The sequence below is a fragment of the Lolium perenne genome, chromosome 2 (assembly GCF_019359855.2).
Source record: "Lolium perenne isolate Kyuss_39 chromosome 2, Kyuss_2.0, whole genome shotgun sequence".
Taxonomy (NCBI): Eukaryota; Viridiplantae; Streptophyta; class Magnoliopsida; order Poales; family Poaceae; genus Lolium; species Lolium perenne.
The window spans coordinates 289,355,352-289,377,525 of NC_067245.2; the positions used below are offsets into that span (position 1 = coordinate 289,355,352).

At 41.1% G+C, this 22,174-nt stretch overlaps 1 protein-coding gene across 1 annotated transcript; it reads right to left on the reverse strand.

Annotated features, from left to right (window-relative positions):
* Nucleotides 1–5,051: 5,051 nt before the first annotated feature.
* LOC127336311 (uncharacterized) lies at nt 5,052–21,892 on the reverse strand. Its single transcript, XM_051363109.2, has 17 exons — nt 21,704–21,892; nt 20,228–20,764; nt 18,984–20,129; nt 18,584–18,908; nt 18,084–18,339; nt 17,776–17,992; nt 15,269–15,618; nt 14,575–15,102; nt 13,000–14,200; nt 12,532–12,885; nt 12,045–12,282; nt 11,564–11,961; nt 11,088–11,441; nt 9,391–9,628; nt 6,330–8,800; nt 6,087–6,226; nt 5,052–5,494 (listed from the first exon to the last, which is right to left on the reverse strand). Exons 1-17 carry the CDS (start codon nt 21,794–21,796, stop codon nt 5,167–5,169), a joined length of 9,174 nt encoding a protein of 3,057 aa, XP_051219069.1. The 5' UTR covers nt 21,797–21,892; the 3' UTR covers nt 5,052–5,166.
* Nucleotides 21,893–22,174: the final 282 nt, after the last annotated feature.

The following is a 22,174-nucleotide window of genomic DNA, read 5'->3' on the forward strand; positions in this document are numbered from 1 at the left end:
ATTACGACCACAATGAAGGAGCCGAGATCATCGGCTATGAAGAACCAGACCTCTCTGGAGGTATAGAAGGCGTAGACTACCTCATCGTCTACGAATCCGGGGAGGCTTCCGGAGGAGATCAAGCCTAGAGATATCCAGTAGTAGTAGTAACCGAGCAGCCCGAACTCTTAGTATTTAGCTGCTCGAGGAAATAAATGTATAACTTAGTGAGACTCTTATATTGTAAGCTAGGTTGGGTTCGCCTCGAACCCAGGAGTATTCCTCTTAGGACCCAAGAGGAGCTCCGAGATGACATGTGTATGATAGTTGTAATAATAAATGAATGAGTTATGGACCTGCTATGTTCTGTTGTACTACTCTGAGGGATGTAATATTTGCGGAATGGTACTTCGTGAATGTTATATCAACGACTGGCATACTACAACATGCAGTGGTATGCAGGGTCACCACAGCGCACCCGATAGATTTGAAAAATTATGCGACAGGAGAAAAATATAGCGACATAGGGCATGGAGCCTACACTCAAGCACAAGTTCTTGACTGTAGCCTCGGGGGCTACTCCCATTGGAAACGCTGCTCGATGAAATTATAAAAAAATAGAGAAAAAGAAATAAGAAGAGGAAGTGAGTATATTTCGAGTTATACAAATAACTCTACATATACTCCCATCGGGAGAGCAATATAAGTCATCCGTTGACTCAATAAAATGTGCTATTCCAACAGCCGAATAAGCACTCGACAATATATCCTTAGAGCGCCAAAGTTGCGAATAAATCTCTGAATGCCGCAAAATTTGCGAAGGTAAGACCCCAGATCCGTTCTGTGCGGCGTGGCGCCGTCTCTGACGTCGGTTTGCTACTTTTTTCCGTATCAACAGATACGAAGAAAAATCCTAACGGACGCGTTATGTACCCGATAAAATATGACTGGGACTCGACAGAATGGTAAGACCTTAAGCGGCACCTGTCGAAGTTTACACCAGTATCCCGAGATCATGTCCAGGGACGTGATCTTGAAGTAGGTTTTTGCGGATTGCCACTGGAGCAGTTAACTAGTACCTGATCCGTCAGATGAACTAGCCCCAACTACCATTATCCCTGTACAATATAGAAATTCGTATGCAAAGATATATGGTAAAGTTTAGAGTTATTGAGAAAATATAAAGGTGGAGATTTTCCCTGACACTGCGATTCAAGCAAAATCTCGGGGGCTGCTGACATAGGCATACCCAATGGGCCTGCCGAAGATGGTACCCGGGGTTTATTGAAGGCCCACGACCCGAAGAATAAGAAGATTTGGAAGTCCAAGATACTATTAAGGAAGGCTAGAGTTGTAATAGGAGTCATCGTTTGTAATCTTGCGGGACGGGTTAGAAACCCTCCCGGACTCTGTAAACTTGTGTATCACGAATCCCTCGGCTCCGCCTCCTATATAAGGGGGAGTCGAAGGACAAAGAAAGGATCGAATCATTATCTCACAAACCCTAGTTTTTACATCGTCGAGTACTTTTCGGCTGAAACCTTCGAGATCTACTTGCCCTCTACATCCAACGAAACCCTAGTCTACTACTTGTAGGCATTGACAAGTTGATACCTTGTCATGGGGGCTTCCTTTGTTCAAATTAAACTTTGGGATTATAACATTGTTACCAAAAAAAGAGAACGCAATACAAATTCAGCAGTATAGACCTATATGTCTGCTTAATGTCAGTTTTAATTTTTTTACCAAAGTGGCTACCGACCGTGTGTCGGTTGTGGCACACACTGTGGTTAAACCTACTCAGACGGCTTTTATGCCTGGGAGACACATTTTGGAAGGAGTTGTTGTTTTGCATGAGACGATACATGAATTACACCGTAAAAAGTTGGATGGGATTCTCTTTAAAATTGATTTCGAGAAGGCATATGATAAGGTGAAATGACCTTTCCTTCAACAAGTCTTGCGGATGAAGGGATTTGATCCCATTTGGTGTGACCGTGTTAAACAGTTTGTACAGGGGGTAGTGTCGACATAAAAGTTAATGATGATATCGGTCATAATTTCCAAACTAGGAAGGGTATGAGACAAGAGGATCTGCTATCTCCTATTTTGTTCAACATTGTAGCTGATATGTTAGCTATTTTAATTGCATGGGCAAAAAAAGCTGGTCATGTGGGTAGTTTAATTCCTCATTTGGTGGAGGGGGGGTGTGTCGGTGTTGCAGTGTGCAGATGATACTATCATATTTATGGAGCATGACTTAGAAAAAGCCGTTAATATGAAGCTCATTCTGTGCATATTTGAGCAGTTATCGGGTTTGAAAATAAATTTTCATAAGAGTGAATTATTTTGTTTTGGCAAAGCATCGGATATGGATCATCAATATAAAGAAATTTTTGGGTGTGCTTCCTGATCTCTGCCACTCAAGTACCTAGGTATTCCGATACACCACAGAATGCTCCGTAATTCTGAATGGAGCCCAGTGGAAAATCGGTTTGCTACAAAATTAGGATGTTGGCGGGGTAAAATGCTATCTTATGGTGATAGACTTATCCTCATCAATTCCGTTCTCAGTAGTCTACCAATGTTTATGTTATCTTTCCTAGAGATTCCTAAAGGAGTGAGGAAGAGACTTGATTTTTATAGATCTCGATTTTTTGGCAATCTGATGAACACAAAAAGAAATATAGATTATCTCGTTGGAATATCATTTGTAGACCAAAGGATCAAAGGGGTCTCGGTGTTGAAGTCCTTGAATTGAAAAATAAATGTATGTTAAGCAAATGACTTTTCAAGTTATTAACTAAAGATGGAGTTTGGCAACAATTGTTACATAACAAATATATTAAGAATAAGACTTTGTCTCAAGTGGAAGAAAAAACTAACTGATTCTCCTTTTTGGAAGGGGTTAATGCGAGTGAAAAATGAATTTTTCAAGAGGGGTACTTTTAAAATAGGAAATGTGTCGATGGTTAGGTTTTGGGAAGATGTTTGGCTTGGTGAGGTGTCATTAGCTCAACAATATCCCTCTCTTTACAATATTGTCCAACGAAAGAATGTGTTGGTATCTACGGTTTTGGGTCAATCTCCTATTAATATTGGTTTTAAGAGATACCTCAATGAACATAAGTGGAATTTGTGGTTAAACTTGTGTGAACGCCTAATGTCTGTACAATTGACAGATGACAGTGATAAGTTTGTTTGGAAACTAACAGACTCAGGTTTATTTTCAATTAAATCTATTTATCTTGATCTTATGAATGGACATACTAGATTTCTGAGAAAATACCTTTGGAAGATTAAAGTACCCCTTAAGATAAAAAAATTATGTGGTTTCTTAGTAATAAGGTTTTACTTACTAAGGATAATCTGATTAAGAGAAAATGGACAGGTTGTCAAAAATGTTGTTTCTGTGATAACAATGAGACGGTTCATCATCTGTTTCTCTCTTGTCCTTTTTCAAAACTGATTTGGAGAATGGTATTTTTTTACTTATAACATTCCTCCTCCAACAAATATTACTAACATGTTTGGTAATTGGTTAAATGGGGTGAATAAGCGAGATAAAGAACATATTCGTATTGGCATTTCTGCACTTTGTTGGTCGATATGGACTAGTAGAAATGATATTGTGTTTAATAAACAGAAGGGAACCAATTTTTTGCAGGTTATTCTTCATGCGGCGCATTGGATACAACTATGTGCATACCTTCTCCCGGAGGACCAGCGGGATATTATGGATATTGGTTGCAACCGACTATTGGCGGTCGCACGGGGCTGCTAGTTCCAGGCTACTGGATGGCGGCACATTAAAAGAATCGAAGTTTGAAGATGGATAGATTTTGTTTTCTTTTCATCTTTGGTTGGCTGGTTACTGTTAAGTTTTAGATGTTGTAATAAGGATATTTGTTTGAACCTTCGTTTTAATAAAAACATGGATGTGTGCATCTATTGATGCAGAGGCCGAGCAATGCTCCCATATCAAAAAAAAAGACGGCGGCGTGCAGAAGGTGCGATGCGGCGGCGCGGTGTGCAGCCGGACAATCCGGCGGACCTTCTACCGGACTGTCCGGCATGTTTAGGACGAAAGCAATGACATGCCGGTCGTCAGGGCCGGCCAGACCGTCAACGATTCATTGGTACTACAAGACCGGCGACAAGTCTGGCTATTCTCTTATCCTTATTTACTCATCTGTAACTACATATTTATTGGTACTACAAGGACGGACAGGCCGGCCTAAAGTCTGGTTGTTCTCTGTTTATCTGGAACTACAGGCCGGACAGGCCGGCGCTCTGGTTCGGTCAGTCCGTCGGCGGCACGGACGCACGGTTGCCTCACGACTGGCGGTCACCTTGCCAGTTTGAGCTGCAACACTCACGCGGAAAATGAGTGGGTAGAAGACGGAGACGATGGTGATCAGAGGTGTAGTGGGCGGCGGACGAGATCGCAGCAGCGGCGGACCTGATCGGCACCGACGTTGTTCCTGATCGGCAGCGATGGGTCGGCTAGAGGAGGATGTTTAGATCGTGGAGGTTTTGATAGAGATCGTTGCTGCAGTCTCTATACATATACAACGTATAGGTATACCGGGTTTAGATATGGGTTTAGGAGGGCTTACACTTAATCCAAACTGAGTTTGGGGGAGGGGGTTGTACTGGAGCAAGCCCCATTTCTAAAACAAATACACATTTGATGGTGAAAATCGTGTATCCTAATTGATAGGTCTCTGAAATGGATGGACCAAGTGTAGTCAGGGGAATGTGTTTGTAAATTGTTTTACCTTGAATTGGTGATATGGATATGTGTTATGCCAAGCTCAGAAGTCAGAACCCAATTGTTAGCTAGCTAACCCTTCGTTTAAAAAAATGGTTAGCTCGCTCTTATACCCCGTTGATGAAAAAGTATGTTGAAGCTCCCCAATTATTTTGTGACAAAGGGCGAAGGCCACCATGTTGTAAGAGGATATTTGGTGTCGTTCGTGCAACAAGTTGGTCGGATGGAGCACATCAACGTTGGTTTCGCGTTTGGTCTTTCCTAGTGTCTTTTTTTTAATCAAACAAACCCTACTCCGTCTAGGAAACACTGCATTGATTCAGTTCAAAGTAGATTGGGATTTAATAACCGTCCTAACTGCCGAAACGAGTGAACATATGCAAAATAGAAAATACAGCACAGGCATTACTGGTTCACTTCTTGCCATGGCGCTTCGATTTCTTGGGGTTCTTCTTGCTTTTCTGCTTCTGTTTTGAAGCCTGGGCCACACCTGCTTCTTCCTTGGCCGATTCCACCACGTCATTTCCCCCCGCGTCGGCTTCCTTGCATGAACATCCACTCAACTCATCAGCTCCGCCAGCATGCTGCTGGGCAACAGCTGAAGCTGCATTCCTCATGCAATCTTTTTTCATGGATGCCTTTTCAGAATGGAGATAGCGCATAATCTTCTGTAGTTTCTTCTCACCATCTTCCCATATTGAATAAAGATCATTGGCAGTCACACAAGCCCACTTCCCCAGCCTGTGTTTGACAAAAAGTGGTCATGCTCAAATTTGAACCATTTAAAAGATATAAAGATAAAGTACAGTTATTTACTTTCCGCAAAAGAAGTATATATCATGCGCAAAATAAGGAGAAAATATCAGGTGGAAACCAGTTACCGGTGAAAACTGAAAACCAAGTAAAAATGTATTTAAAAACGCTAAAAAAAATATAAAAACATGCATTATGTTGAGGGAGAAGGTGATGTTCAACAAACATGTAGGATTTCAAGTTTTATAAAGCGAATTCATTTGGGAGGTACAAAAAAAACGAAATTCAGCAGCAAATAGTGACAAATAGTGGACATCACTATTCATCCATAACTCGTCTTTTTCTTACCTCTCAAGAGAATATGAGTTTGAACTCAAATTTCATACGTTAATAGAACATCCCTTTTTTAACATGCTGTGCTTTTTTTCAGATTTTTTAGAACTTCTAAACTTGGTTTCCACTAGATACTTTCTCCAAAAGGAGACATGATCATAACATTCACATTTGTCCTATCGACTGGAATACTATATTTGTAGTCATTAACGTTTTGGAGTTGATGTCATTTTAACATTTTTTTTACCTAGCAGAACGCTCTTCAACCTCATTGCAGATTTGCCTGACATCTTCCTCCAACCGTGGGTCCATCTTTTTTAGTGGGCCTCTTCGCTCCAGCCAGAAAAGGGTACTTTTGAGGAATTGTATAATAATCCATGCATCTTTCTGCAGAAGTTGACTTTTAGAATATATAAAACTTGGCAGTTGCGAAGCATTGGAGAAAACTGGAAGGTGACCGAACGAACATTACAACATATATGAAACTCACTTGGGAATGCTTGTTGACTCGAAATTCCTCAAACTTCTCCCAGAAGGGAGCACCCTCATTATTTATGACATAATCTTCTGGACAAAACCGCCCAAGTACCTTCTCAATATCTTTCCAATCTGCTCTGCTAATTATGTCAGCATTTAAGTCTCGAAAGATTGGCCGGACTTTGCCTGAAGTCATAACTACCATGCGATTTCCAATTGCTGCAAGCGCATCAGCAAATACTATCCTGAAGTTGCTAAGTGTCTGAGAACTCATTTGCAAACAATATATAATTTTTTGAGAGAACCCCAAATGTAAATCCTCAAAAACATGGTGCATCCGAAGGAAATCTGTGACCTCATAGCAATCTCCCACCTTAAGATTTAGAGTCACAATGTAAAGTGTGATAACTAATCTCTGAAGGACTAGATTGTATGAACTAGTTGAAGTAGAAGTCTTCTCCAACCACTCTTGGATTATACGCTTGTTTGACAAGAGTTTCCTGACTGACTGAAATATGAAACGACCTGCTGACAATGGTATATGGTCCGGAACCAAATCTGTGCTAGGAAACTTAAAGAGGTATGTTGTGCTGGTACAGCACTTTAGCACCTTGACTAGAATAGATTTTGTGCTAAACACACAACCAATCGGTAAAGAATATGACGAAGCGAAGAAGCAAAGGAACTCTATGAGATCCACATAGCATGTTGGGGATATGTAGTCCGGCTCAGCCATCCAGTTTGCATTGAACGTAAATTCAAGGGCAAGCTTAAAGTTCAAGATCAAGGGGGATCTGCCAAAAAAACCACCAGCACAAATAAATATCTTTAAAGACTGAAAAAAGTTTGCCCACTCGGATCCTTTGTCCAGGTACTGCAGAAGACTTGAAAACAGCATATCATCTGACTGCCGTGATGTACACTGTCCTACATGTAGCAGAAACATGGTAACTCTCCCAAGATGCCCATGAGTCAGTTTCTTATTTGTTGGCCTGAGATATGTGCCAAGAGAATCAGTAATCAGACCATATGCAGTTGGTAACTCAAGCATACACAAGAGGGGCTTCACTGTCCCATCCCTCCAAACATGAGAAACAAACTCAATGAAGCGCCTCTCGCACAGAGTGAAGAAGCTCCTCAACTCGGTACTTTTCGGCATACCAAACTCTGGCTCCTTCAGAAACATTGCAATTTCATACATAATAAGGATAATTCTCCCAAGGGCGTATGAAGATGCCTGCTCTGGAGAAAATTGAACGCAGGATAACTTATTGAGTACAGTCAAACTAATTGAAGATAGCTCATTCATCCAGAAATTCTGAACAAATGAATGAAACTGGACAGAATCCAGCCAACATCTGTTGCCATCTTGCTGCCAAGAGCTTCTATCTAGATTAGAAAACCAACTTAAATTCATGTTTAGAACCACCACATATCGGTCATTGTCGCCATCTTTTCTCAACCCGAAGTATCTAGCACAAAGATCATCATACGTAACTGCACAATCATTTGATTCTTGGCCATCGGAGTGACGAAGATGAGATAGTATGTTAACTATGATTGACCTCCAATGGTTCCAGACATACAACATAGTTTCAGGTGATATCTGGTCAGAAGCCAGCATAGCATTACAACACCTTTCCTCTTCCGATCCTTGCGCTAATCCCAAATTGTATCGAGAAGCTTCGGACTGGAGATGAACATCAAGAACCAAACGGGCAGCAACAAGTTCTACTAACAAGTTCCCACATGTTCTGCCCACGAGGAAGGCACAAGTTAAAATGGGAAGAGATTTAGGCACACATTTCAGTGTACATGCTCCGAAGTTATCAATGCAGAAGCAGCAAGCACTGACTTCCTTGGCCATATCATTGGCTTTTGCACGAAATTGTTCCTTCTCAGCAGTTCTGTGAGGAGGCCACCACTTCATACTCTTTGCATACCACAAAGATCTGAAGACGACAGTGTGGAGAACAAGCTGTGTAGCATCCTCAAAGTAACCTGTCATCTCAAGCAAGTCTGCCTCTCCCAAGATATCAGCTCCACTCTTTTCTATTCCTGCAGCTTCAAGGAATTTACCCATTTCCATCTCTAAGTTCAGCAGTTCATCACCGAGATTCCTAGAGTACAAATATGCCCGAACATGATCCATAGAACTAAAACTCTTAACAAATGGCATCATGTTCTTGATGTCTCCACGCTCAAAATAGTGTTGGGCACAATTTTCTAGATACATCTTTCTAATTGCAGAAAGCTCGACAGACTTCGAATTCTCGACCAAACATTCGTCTTCCACCTTCAACCATTGTAGGAACTGCAATCCCAAAATGAATAGTTTTCCCTTCAGGCACGTGGAGAAACACTTGGCATAACATTTAGCTTTAAAGTAAGCTTCAGCTGCCTGTAACCAGCATTCAGTCACAGCATAACAGTCACCAGCATCCTCCAGCCTGGAAGTACCACATTTTTGCATATAGACCATTCCTATGGCAATTCAAGGAAAACAATGTTTAAGTCAGATAAGAGTTTTACAGTGTGCGAAGTTATGACCATCTTTGCAAAGGCTGGAAATAGGGACACGGTGCTTTGGCTCATTGGTCTAGATGCACCTATTATAAAAAAATGCATTTCAAATCCATTTCAAAATGTTATTTTTTTATTTTGAAAAAGAATCCTGATTGTACATCCCGAAATTCTATGTAAAAAAGAAAAGAAAATGTCTTGTGAAAAGCTATTTTGCAGCGCCGGACCTGCATGGGCCACAAAAACTAACATTTTTTCGCAAAACTTCGTGTGCGATCCCGATTTATTTTTGGAATTTTTAGACAACTTGAAGTATATTTTTTAGGTAGAAAGGTGCATCTACACCTACGAGCCAACATGAATTTCCGGAAAAATAACATCTATATAAGGACACAAGGGGTGATACACTTTTGAACCAACGTTTTGAAATTTGAAGGCCTTTATTTCTATGGTAACTCCATTAAGAGAAACTTGTCATCTATAAAACGTTATGGAATGATGAAATCCCAGTCATACTGGCACAGCTGGAAAGTTAAGGAGAGTCCACACACCTGCTGCTTCGTAGTCACCCAGTTTAATATAGCAAGTGGCAACTTTATCATACAAGCCAATAGACTCATAAATATCCGAGGCATTTTGCAATAAAGCTTGGCCAATCTCTAAATTTGAGGAAATGACACGGTCAGCCGTTGCTTCAAGTCCAGTAGCTCTTGCCAATTTCTCTCTGTGTATATCACCAGCCTTCTCGAAACACATTGTAGCCATCTCAAATTTCCCTTTATTGAATAACTACAAGAGAAAGGTGCACTCCTGATAATGAATAAAAATTATCGAAGTGCATTAACACTAGGGGTGGGAGCAGGCGGAGCTGCCATGTAAGAAATGGGGTCAGCTGACCCCAATGGATTTTATCAATACCTTTCATTACAAAGTCCTACTCACTTTTTTACTTCAGAAATGGCAACTAGCAACAAAGCTGACACCAATGGATACCTTCTCTAGCTTCGCCCCTAGGAGCGATTGCCTTGTTATGGTCGCTATGGCTATGTAGAAATGGCATGTTTTTTAATGCTAAAAATTCATTTCCTTTGCAGGTTATTTTAAATATGCACACTATCTCCAGTCGTGGTCTATTGTTCATAGACCGGAACACCGGTCCCTGTTTGCAGAAATGTACTCGTAGTTGGAGCAATTGGCGAAGAATATTTTAACCACACATGGATGTCGGCATAGCCTACGGATTGGCCCTCCATGACCCTAGGCATCTTCATAGTCATGATAGCGAAGGATGTTTTACCCTGCATGGATGGCAGCAGAGTGTACGGATCTGACCTCCATCGCTCTAGGCATCTTATCGGCTGTGTGCACCCTCGCTCTGCAGAGGTCAGGTGTGGACTCTTTGTTGGTCTCACCTTGATGCGTACTATTGAGTTTATAAAAACACCATTTGTCAAAAAGAAAGTGTGGCGAGCTTAGCTAAGAACTGAATCTGTGACATGTGGATCCTGGGGCCAAGGAAGTGCGGTAAACCACATTTTTTCGAAATGGGTATCCCCAGCCTCTGCATCAATCGATGCATACGACCGCTTTTATTAATATCAATCCAGAATTATAACCAGCGAAATCTCAATTGCGGTAAACCACAATTGTAGTAGTCAACCAAACACTAGGCTAACTGTGTTAGGTATGTTGGCACCAAGTATGCCTGGTTATTAACCAAACACGCCCTTGGTGTTTGGCTCACTTAACCCTCTCATTCATAAAACTTTCAAAACCTGTGCACAGAACCCTCTAAAAGTGAACTTGCAAAGTAGTGTTGTCATGGTGGTGGCGGTTTTGTTAAAATGGAGCTCCAACATGGAAAAATGCCAACCTGAATCTCCTTGCTAGTTGGACCCCCGCATGGCATACATTTTCCCTCACTTTTGCTTCCCTCACTCTCTACATATCTTTTCCTCGGCTTGCCTCGCACCCTCTTTTCCAAGTTTCTTCTCTCTTTTTTGAATATGATAGCTAGGCACCACTTCCTGGCAACCATGTGGATGCCATCTGGACCAGGTAATTTGGAGGATTAAGTAACCCGTTTTTTTTAAGTTCTGAGAGTTGAGTGTCTAGTTTCATAGTTGAGTAAACTTTTTTTCCTTTCAGGAGATTAAGAGCTCAACACATACTTCCCTAGAAAAGACCTCAAGACATCACTCACTAGACATATTGCATGGCACAGTGAAGTAGATTTCAAAACACTAACCTTGGTGCCCTGTAGCCCCCAATCATCAGTGCTGCTTCCTGTCTGCATTTTTTGAATGAGAGAAGAATCAAGTAATCTGACTTCTACAAGACGCAACTTCTTCCAGTAGTCAAATATTGGTCGACTGTAATCATTTGTATCCTCGCATATCCATAGTCTTTGCCTACTTCTTGTGATTGCAACATAGAGCAGTTTCAGCTCCGAACAGAGAAGATAAGGCTTGCTTCTGCCCGAACCCAGATGAGAGATCTCTTCAGATGATGCTATAATATCTTTTTCTCTCATGTAGTCATACACAAACCTCCATTTGTTTCTTAAAGGAGATGAACTGAAAAAGTTATATAACAGCACGTCCTGCACAATGTGTTTTTATATACTCAAACCAAGTCTTAACAGTACTTGAGATTCCACGTTTCGCTATATTTTTATTAATTTTTGCAAAATAAGCACAAATGAAGTGAACTGTAGGCTCATACCTGGAATTCAAGGCCATTACATTCAACAATAGTCAAAACAAGAGCCTGTTTACCAACAAGGTCAACAATATATTTTTTGGTAGCAACATCACGAACTAATACGACTTGCTCAGCACCAAACCCATGCAGGCCACCATGTTTACTTTTGTTCACTTCAAAAATATTCATAATTGCATTTTCATCATTACCAGACTCCAGCAGCACAGGAGTTTCTCCATGTTCAAGCCCAGTCTCTGAACCAAGCTTGTCAACATTTGATGGGAAAAAGAAGTGCAAAAGGCTCCTGATACTTCGAGCCATATGAAAGATGCCACCAGATTCTGCCTTGTCAAACATATCAACCTCTGGTAAAACATTCCCTTTATGTTTTGCTATACTTGCAGATTGAAGGAGATTACCTATTCAGCATTTATAAAACGTTATGGAATGATTAAATCTTAGATCCATTAATACAACTCGAAACTTATTGAGGTGCACCCACCTTCTCTTTCGTAGTCACCTACTCTGATATAGCAGCTGGCAGCTTTCTCATGCATGCCAATAGACTCGTATATCTCTGATGCTTTTTTCAATGAAGACTGACCCGTCTCCAAATTTGTGGACATGACACGGTCAGCTGTAGCTAAAAGTCCGGCAGCTCTTGCCCACTTCTCTCTGTATGTGTCACCAGCCTTTTCGAAACACATTGTAGCCATCTCAAATTGCCGCTCATTGAATAACTGCAAGAGAAAGATGTGCGCTTGTGACATGGAATAACAAATGTGTAAGACAAATGCGGTAAAACTGCAAGTAGGTATGTGCCATTTTTTAAAAAAGGAGTAGGTATGTGCCACAAGTCCCATCACAACACTAAAATACAATGTGATGGCATAGACCAATTGTCAGACTAAAATGCAATGTATTTTATGAGATTAACCCTAAAACAACATGGACTAAGCAACATAATGTATAGCATATACAGAATTAACCTTGATGCCTTGTAGTCTCCAATCATAAGAGCTGCTTCTGGTCTGCATTGCTTGAACAAAGGAAGAATCAAGCAATCTAACTTGTACAAGACACAGCTTCTTCCAGTAGTCGAACATTGGTCGACAATAATCATCAGCGTTCTCACATATCCACAGTCTTTGCCTAGTTCTTGTGACTGCAACGTAGAGTTGCTTGAGCTCTGAACAGAGAAGATAATGCTTGGTTCTGTCAAAACCCGGATAAGAGATCTTCTCAGATGATGGTATAATATCTTTCTCTTTCATGCAGCCATATACAACTCTCCATTTATTCCTTAAAGGTGATGAACTGAAAAAGTTGTATAATAGGACGTCCTACACGATACGTTTTCAAAATAAGTGTCCTCAAATTATGTCTCCAAAATACATTTATAATTAAAATATTTGGCAAAAAATGAGCACAATTGAAGTGAATTGATGGGCTCATACCTGGAACTCAAGGCCCTTACATTCAACAATAGTCAAAACAAGAGCCTGTTTGCCAACAAGATCAACAACTCGTTTTTTAGTAATGTCATCACGAACCAATATGACTTGCTCAGCACCAAACCCATGCAGGTTACTATGTTCACTTTTGTTTTCTCCAAAAATAGTCATAATTGCATTCTCACTGTTACCAGACTGCAGCAGCGTTGGAGCTTCTCCATGTACAAGCCCACTCTCTGGATTGAGCTTGTCAACACTTGATGGGAAAAAGAAGTACAGAAGGTTCATGATACTTTGAGCCATACGAAGGACACCACAATGTGTCCGAAAATTTTGAGTAAGTTGGAACATATCTGAGAGATGAACTTGTTTTCCATGTTCAGTTCCTTGATTACATACTCCAGTATCCGAGAGGAATGTGGTATAAAAGAGCAAGCGAATATCTTCAAACCTAAAGTCAACACCCTTTGCAATTGTCTGTGCAGTGTCACCAGCAAAAACGAAACCTTCCTTGAAGTTCCGGCAGACATACTTAAGAAGTGCTATTTGTGCCATAGTAAAATCCTGCACCTCATCTATGTAAACAAAATCTACCATATCACCATTGTAGCCCTCAGAAATTAGACTGTTGTGAAGACTATTGACAAAATCTGACAAATCAAATTCTCTGGCAGTGCACTTCATACTCTCGTAATCAAGGAAAATATCATAAATCATGCATCTCTTCTCACTGTTCAGAGACGAGGATCTTCTAGCAGAGAGTTTCAAGTAATCCTGCCTTTCAAGTTTGCCTCCACTAGAAGGCCTGCTTGCTTGATATCCACCCTTTATATGAGAAATTATTTCAGTAAAGACGGTGGAAGCATCAAGTTTCTTGGTCAGTTCTGTATTAAAATGAGGCCAATAGGAAGAAACAAATTTCTCATAGGTAACTTCCTTCAACTCAATAAAGGTTTGCAGTGCAAGAGACTTTGAACCTCCCTCAATGCTAGACTTTAAATCAGTATAAAACCCATCAAAAAATGATGTCCGGCATGTTCCATCAAGCATCATCAAGAACTTGCGATATGTTATAGTAAGAGGATAGTACTCGCAAGGTAGATCACCAAATTTGTCAGGTAGTTCTGCAAATTCTTCTAGGTCATCAATGACGTCATGCATATGAAGAATGCTAGGCTGATCAGACACATCACCTGAGCCAAATCTACAAGGATTGAAATAAATTACAACTCGCATGTAGAAATTGTTGATATAACTGATTAAATAATTAAAGTAAATATATTCATTTTAGAGAAAATAACTGAACAAGGTTGCTGCGTATAACTCCAAATAAGAATCGTTAGGAAAAATGCAGTCCAATACTATAAAAAACATTAAACTCTTCTAAAGGCCATCCCAAAACGGGAGAAAGGTTAGAAATACGCTAGAATTGTTTGAGTTTGGTGATAAAGATTTTGACCCCATTTCATATATGCTTTTAGAGTGTAAATGAACATTCCAATAGATATAATAAAACAATTTAACAAATTGGAAACATCCGCAAAACTATCATATAGTGCTCCGGTTCAACAGATTTACCTTTTAAGTCTGGAAATGTGATTCTTTATAGCTGAACATAGCATTGGGCTTACAGTGATAAAGACTTGTTTTAAAAATCTTTCTCGTTTGCTTGTGTCCTTCAATGGCATGATATTTTTATCATCAGCCCCAGGTAAATCAATTTGGGCCACATTTAGACCCTGGGATGCAATTAATGACCACTGTTCAACTTGAATCAGTTTCATTGTCAATATAGTGGTTTTCCCAGTTCCTGACCTCCCAAGTATAAAACTAGTGTGCGGAAATCGGATTATCGCCTCCTCTTCATCAGTAAGTTCAAATGGGATATTGATTTGAGACCCATCAGTAGCAGTCAGCAGATGTTTTGCCATTCCAGATGATAAAGAGTAGAACTTCATCAGCAAGAAGCTTTCAGTAACTTCTGAATTCTCCATAGCATATGCTTTATCCATGAGATCATGATCTTTTTTAGCATCGACTGTGCAATCCTTCTTATAACGAACAAGATCATGCTCAACATCCCAAATCAGAGGAACCTCCAATTTCCTGTAATCCACAGCAAAACAAGTGAGAAAATATGAAAAATATCTGCAAGTAGATCCATAAAATAATATTTTCGAAAATAAAAGAATATATGCAAGAAGTTCAGTGGTAAGAAATAAAAGGAACTCGATTACCCGTGTATAACCTAGCAAAAACAAACAACACGTACCCACATGTCTGCACTCTTCTACAGTGATCCAAGTAATCATCTGTGTATATGGAAAACAGATTTTCAAGACGTTGAACAGTTCTTGCAAGATGTTGGTGTGACAGTAGATCCCAGATTCTTATTATCTGGATATACCTTCTCTCGCTTTTCTCCACGTCAGTACTCCAAACAAGATAAAGGTCCCTGACCTTCCATACTTTCGCAAGCTGGAAAGTGTCACATACACCAACGTTCTTAAATGTCGTCCTCCAACCAGCACCAAGTTTGACAAGCTTTTGGAGTACTTCCCTCCTCAGCTGCCGTGATTTTAGTTCGGTGAAAGACTTTCTGAACTTGTTGCTGAGAATGACCTGTTAAATTGGCCAATAATTGGAACCTAAGTGCAAATTTGTTCATGAAAAAAAAAGAATGACATCCTCTTAAGAAAACTAAGAGATTCCCCAAACGGCTTGTACAGTATACATAACAAAATCATAGCACTGTCATGTGCGCCTCTAAACCTGATCCAAATGAGTTTACCACAAAAACAGTCAAGCATAACTGCGAGAGTATGAAACGAGAGGAAAAGATGGGGAATACTGCACACGGCTCTAGGACACGCGGGGTTCATGTTTATATATCCAAGATGGACACAGTTTTGTAGAAAAGATGATCGTAGCGTGTCAGCTGATTGTGTGTCCGCTCATATGGTGTGGAGGAGCCGATGATCTTGCACGAGCGACAGTTGAGCAAGTATGTGGCCATGGACAGGGCGCATCTTCTGCCAAAAACTTGTGCACCTGGAATAAGAGTACTCGGTGTCCCTTACAGTGCAAATCGCACATTCAGCCTTCCTGTTTTGTGGGAACGTGTACGGACAGGAGAGACTAGCGTGTATGGGCTAAGAAAGACGCATGTGGTAGAATTAATGAGCTCGGTATCATTGTCAGATTGAATAGCGTTAATGGAGGAACGAAACTGTGTGTAGACACAAGCAAAGAACTAAACAACATTGACGGCGTTGGACATGCTTTTATCGAGGTCGCACTGAACGTTGAGGACGAGAGCGTGGTCCACGACGAGGTTGTTGATGTCGCGGAGGCATCCGTGAGGAACTTGATCTGCTGACAGTACGCTGTGATGGAGAGAGGACCTTGGAGGACGTTATGGAGATCACCGAGGAGGTAGATCGCGCATCTTTTCTTGCCGCATAACATTGTTTGCGTCACGGTCCAGAGAGGGTCTAGGCAAGCTGATCCGGATCGATGAAGAGCTCGAGAATGTCCTCGGTGATCAACTAGTGTTGATTCTTGATTTCATGCACCTTTGGTACCTTATGGCTCATAAGACTCCAAAGAAACAACTTAGTATTCCAAGGCAACTTGGCCATTCAAATGTGCTTTTGGTGGAGAAGAGCAGACCCGATCTCTTTTCTACAACTAAAAAAAACAACGGAACTGATTTGATTTGACACAACCTAACAACACATCCAATTGATATATGCCTACGATACTATAATCCTAAAAAAATTGACTACATAAGGAGTTGTCAATAAAAAGGCTAATGACAGAGAAGAGTCAATCTCCTATTCAACAACTTCTACATGGATTTCGTAGAGTACTTACCAAAACTATTTGTGTGCGATGCCATTGTATCCGTCTCATATGATAGGTTGGGTTGTGCAACCAGTGCCGCAACTTGATGGAGATTGTTGAGAGGGCCAAGCAAAGTTGAGGGGGCTAAAAAGGCAAATTACGCTTGAGCTTTCAGTAATCTTTGAAATCTAAGCCTAACAATTAAGCATATTCTTAACGACTTCTGTATAGGGCGGGGGGGATGATGGCCCACTTCAATGCTACGAAGGGTAGCCGTTGCGTGTAACTATGACTTTAAGATCGTTCCAATCGACAATGATCTTGACCCACTTTAACGCTCGGGAAGCTTTCGCCGCTGTGTGTAACTATGACTTTAAGATCGTTCCAATCGACCATGATCTTGGCCCACTTTAACGCTAGGGAATATTCGCCGCTGTGTGTAACTATGACTTTAAGATCGTTCCAGTCGACCATGATCTTGGCCAACTTTAACGGTAGGGAAGCTTCGCCACCGCTGTGTGTAATTATGACTTTAAGATCGTTCCGATCGACCATGATCTTGATACTTTGTAGATGCATGATCTTGGATAACACACTCTCGACCTTGTTGAAGTTCCTATTTGTGTCTGTTCTAGAGGGAGCTATGGCACAAAATGTGAAGGCCAGCTGCCATGAGCTACATGACAATCTTGATATGTCAGCAGGTCTATGGAGTTAGTTTGGTTCATGGGCTTTGTGCGTATAGCAGGTGGGGCATTTGACCAAGCTTGCATCAGATCACGTTGGGAGTAATGCGTGGGAGAGTGAGTGTGACACCTTGTTTCCTCTTTAAAAGCTCGGAACTTGGAAATATTGAGTTCATTTACTTCTCAGTCACAATACACTGCCATGTTCCTCGAAGAAAAAAAAACTAATCATCACTTCTTTACTTACCTTCCATCTGGTATTTCTGAAAAACGCTGAATCGGCATTGAGAAGATCATCAAGTTCATCAAGATCTTGCTTTACTTGCAAAATCAAATTACTCATGGTTGCATCATTAGTGGCGTTGAAAACACAGTTACGCCTTCTGGCATCCTCAACAATATCTGTCCAGACAGTCCCACTTTTACACAATGTATTGGCATTCCCAACAATCCAAAGACAGTGCCTACATTAAATAAAGCACCCATCAGATGGTTAGAAGTATGACCATTTCTCAAGTTTCAACAATTATAAAATAAAACAAAATGTAAATGCACCTTGCTCTAGTCAGAGCAACATTTGTTCTCTGGTTATCAGCAAGAAATCCAACAGCTCCTCTCCCATTGGATCTAACAGTCGATAGTATGATTACATCATCCTCTTGGCCTTGGAAACCATCAATGGACTTGATCCGCACACAAAACCCATCACATGTATCATACTTTTTGCCCAGCCTATGTTTAATTTCATCAACTTGAGAACTATATGGAGAGACCACACCGATGCTAAGCCCTTGGCCCGATCTTTCCCAAGCTGCAGGAAAAAAAACAGAACTAGTATGTTAACTTACCTTTACGGATCAATTTTTGCACAAGACCAGTGAGATTATAGCCAATAATTGACTTAACGCTGCTTACTTCACTAAGACAGAAAATTGTTATAGTAGATCCAGGTATATCAGCCAAGTAGCTTGTACGAAATATCAGATTAAGAATTAGCAAAGTTTTCAAGTTAGGATGCTCTAGTTAAATAAGGTAGGGTTTTAGCTTGGGCATACATTTAAAGATGGTTTGGATCAGGTGCAGAACTACAGCAACTTCAACCATGTTCCTCCAACTGTTTCTAGTGCCCTCTTTGTCCTCTCTTCCATCAACTACGTTTATAAAAGTGTAGCTGCCAAAAGGGAGGCTTGTGTATGCCTTATTATAGAGAGGAGACGAGACATTTGGACCATCAACAATTTTCCTCTTATAGAACTGAGCAACTGGAAATAAGCTGATACAAGGATCCATGCGATACTGTATATTCAATAAATACTTCTCAAAGTTCAGCATAACCAATCTCTGGAAAAGACTTGTTCCAAATCCAGCTTCTTTGCATACCTGAAGATAAATAATGAAAGACACAAATTAAGGAATGAAAATATACAGTATCAAGAGGTCAAGGGAAAACCTTACTTGGCTTTTAACCATTGCACTCAGCTGGCAGTCATCTCCTACCAAAACAACATGTTTCATTGAATGCAGACGTAGTGGGATGACCAACTCACACTCCCACACTTGAGCAGCCTCATCAACAATTAGCACATCCAAGGGTGCGATATCCATGTTATGTAATCTATAAGAGCTAGAGGTAGTACAGAAAATAAGTGTTGCATTATGCATGCAGTATCTTTGGACCCATTTTCTGTTTACACCACTTGGTAAAGTAAGTGATTTTTGAAGATCCTTCAGCAATTTAAGGCATGCAGACCTTGCTCCATCTAGTTCCTTCTCAATAAAAGGAATAGGCTGCACGAAAACAGAGTTTTCAGTTGAAAATCCACCAAGGCCTCTTTTTAAGCTCTCATCAGTTAAATTTACATCGCACAGAAGGGCATCGATTTTTTTCAGAATATTAAACAATTTAGATATACTGCTGACATTATCACATGAGAAGCAACTTCCAGGAAGGTGAATCCACAAATTCATTATGCATCTTGAAAGAGCTTTTGCTGTAACATCAAATTGCTTCTTTAGAAAGTCCGAAAAGCACATGTGATCACTACTTCCGTTATCCTCAAAAAGCATATCATACTGAGAACCAGAACCACAGTCTTCAAAAAAGGATACCATTGAAGCTAATCTGTACTTCCATCCAGACAATGGTGAAAAGCACCGAACAAGTTCTTCCACACGAAAATCCAAGAAAACTTCCTGGAGATCCTCAGTGATGTCCATGTTATACTTGTTCCCAAATAGCAAGACATCTCCAAGAGAAGTGGGCAGGCCCTTTTCATCAATATGTTCACCGAAATCCTTCAAGATCCGAAGGAAATGAGTGCAAACCCCAGTGACAGCAACATTTGTGGGAGCACATGTTAGAGTTCTGCATTTCAAACAAGCCAATGCCCACAATAAAGCACTAACCATCTTGGTCTTTCCTGCACCTGGTGGACCCCATATGAGCTTCATGAGGTTCATATGCTTACATTGTACAGCCAAGATGACAGATCGAATAGCATCCACTTGTGGTTGGTTAAGACTTATGGACAGTAGTTGCTCTATAAAAGAAGATAAACAGTCCCCATCCTGTTTAGCACAGATACCACAGACATCATCACCCTACAATCAAACCAACAAAGGGAAGCTCAAAATGTTAGGTACTGATATTAATAAAAGAATTAAGTGATATTCGAAGGCAATTACGCAAGTTATATTACCAGATTTGTGGGAGCTAACAGAGACTTGATAACTGTGAAGTTGTTATCCATGTGTGTATCAAAGCAAAGTGCTTTCCATATCCACATGTTTGTCATGATGTTACTGAGAAATAGTGCGTGCTTGAGTTTACTTGAGTCTTGCTCCAAATCAATGTCCTTTGGAACCTTAATTTTAAACCCCTTGCGGCAGTCATTGTCCACAGAAACCTCAGTAACCATTGCCAAGCAATAGATCACACCATAGCGGCTGAAGTCCGTTGCAGCTTCAGGTTTCATGTTAGACAAGATAAATATGTCGCCGTTCCTTGCAGTATAAGACTCGGTAGAAGAATCGGCCCCATTGTCCATGAAATCCACATCCACGGAGTACAATCCTGATTTCCCTGCTGCCTCCACAGAAAGTATTCTCGAATAGGGTGCTTCCGCGATGAGTTCAAGGCATGAGCCTAGATCTGACCTTGTCTCTTCAAGCAGAGGTGCACGATACGATTTTAAATAGTGATCAAGTGACGTGAAGGTGCAGGGAATAGTCTCAACCTACAATTAAAAGAAACAGTAGATAAATGGGAAAACGATTAAATCATCCTGAATGCAACAGCTTGAGAGCACAAAGTAATGGCGATGTGATCGAGCAGCAGAGCAGCCATATGGCCAATTTCACCTATTGCAAAATCAAGCAAGTACCAGTATAGGAGTAAAGCTTGCCAATGTCACAAGTACTCAAGGAGGTTAGAATCGTAAATAATTTATAATTTCGGCCAACAACTTATACAGCATTTAAATGACATGGAAATATATACAAATATCCCATTAAGCGACAGAAATAACATCTCCCAACAGCGCTTCAGAACCTGGCACAGGTATGATAGTGTTGTCGACAGTTTTCTGGGTAGTAGAGGCTACGAATGACATTTCACAGAATATCCACGCATCATGTGAACAACAAATTTAGTGTGTAACCATCGATATTCGATAGCAAATATAGTGTGTAACTCTTGTAAACAACAAAGCACATCTCCATGAGTGATAATGAAATCGATTTTGGGGGGAATATTTAAACCATTTAGCTCGTCGGAATCAGATACATATGCCAGCAGCAGCAATATGCAGTTTCCACACTAGTAGGCTAGCTGCATTTCCCAGCCCAACTCGAGCAAACTCTGATAAAACGTGCACTACAAACCACGAGCAGTGAACAATGGCGGCATGGCGCAGATGCGAACCATTGATCGGTAGATTCAAACAGCTAAGCGGCCGCTCGTTTCTTCCGCTCCTTCTTCTTCTCTCCTCCGGCCATGCATATATCCTCCCTCCACCACCGCCGCCTCCTGACCACAGCACATCGCCGCGTCGCACAAGCTCCGTTTCGACCCCGTCGACGCAAGCGCCCGGCCCGCGTAGATAACAAGAAGCGTCCCGCAATCGGGGGAAAAACGGCCGCGTTCACAAATCAAGGCAACGGAATCCATCACGCACCTGCCCTCTGTAGAGGTCGTCGTCGATGATCTCCTGGACCGACCAGGAGACGACGATGTCGCTCAAATCCCCCATCTCCTCCTCCCCCAGCATCTCTCGCCGCCTCACGCACGAGCAACCGAGGAGCAAGCGAACGGCATTCTCGAGGAGGAAGGAAGCAGTAGGCCGGTCTATTGCAGTCAATGTGGCCCGCTGCTAGGTAGTCAAAAAGCAGATGGGGGGAGTGACCGCGCCAGACGTGCGAAAAGGTTTTTACTGTGGTGAGATATTTTTTTTCTGGTTTGGCAATGGCGAAATCATTTTTATCTCTACGGTGAAATCGTTTGCTTCGGAGAGAAGGAACGTATGGCCTACTGTACCCGTAGCCTTTGCGAGGTAGAGCTGCAGAGATTCCTGACCAAAACGTCTTGTCCATCTACTATTTACCACCCTCTCTCTCGTCTTTTCACCCACGGAAGGACGAGTAGTCAA

Bases quoted from the DNA above. Each gene is read 5' to 3' on its own strand.
- LOC127336311 (XM_051363109.2), bottom strand. From the start codon at position 21,796: ATGCTGGGGGAGGAGGAGATGGGGGATTTGAGCGACATCGTCGTCTCC. The intron at 20,130-20,227 runs GTAATATAACTT...GTTTGATTGTAG, and splicing joins TGTTAGCTCCCACAAATCTG to GGTGATGATGTCTGTGGTAT. The intron at 8,801-9,390 runs GTGTGTGGACTC...GAATTGCCATAG, and splicing joins GGGTGACTACGAAGCAGCAG to GAATGGTCTATATGCAAAAA.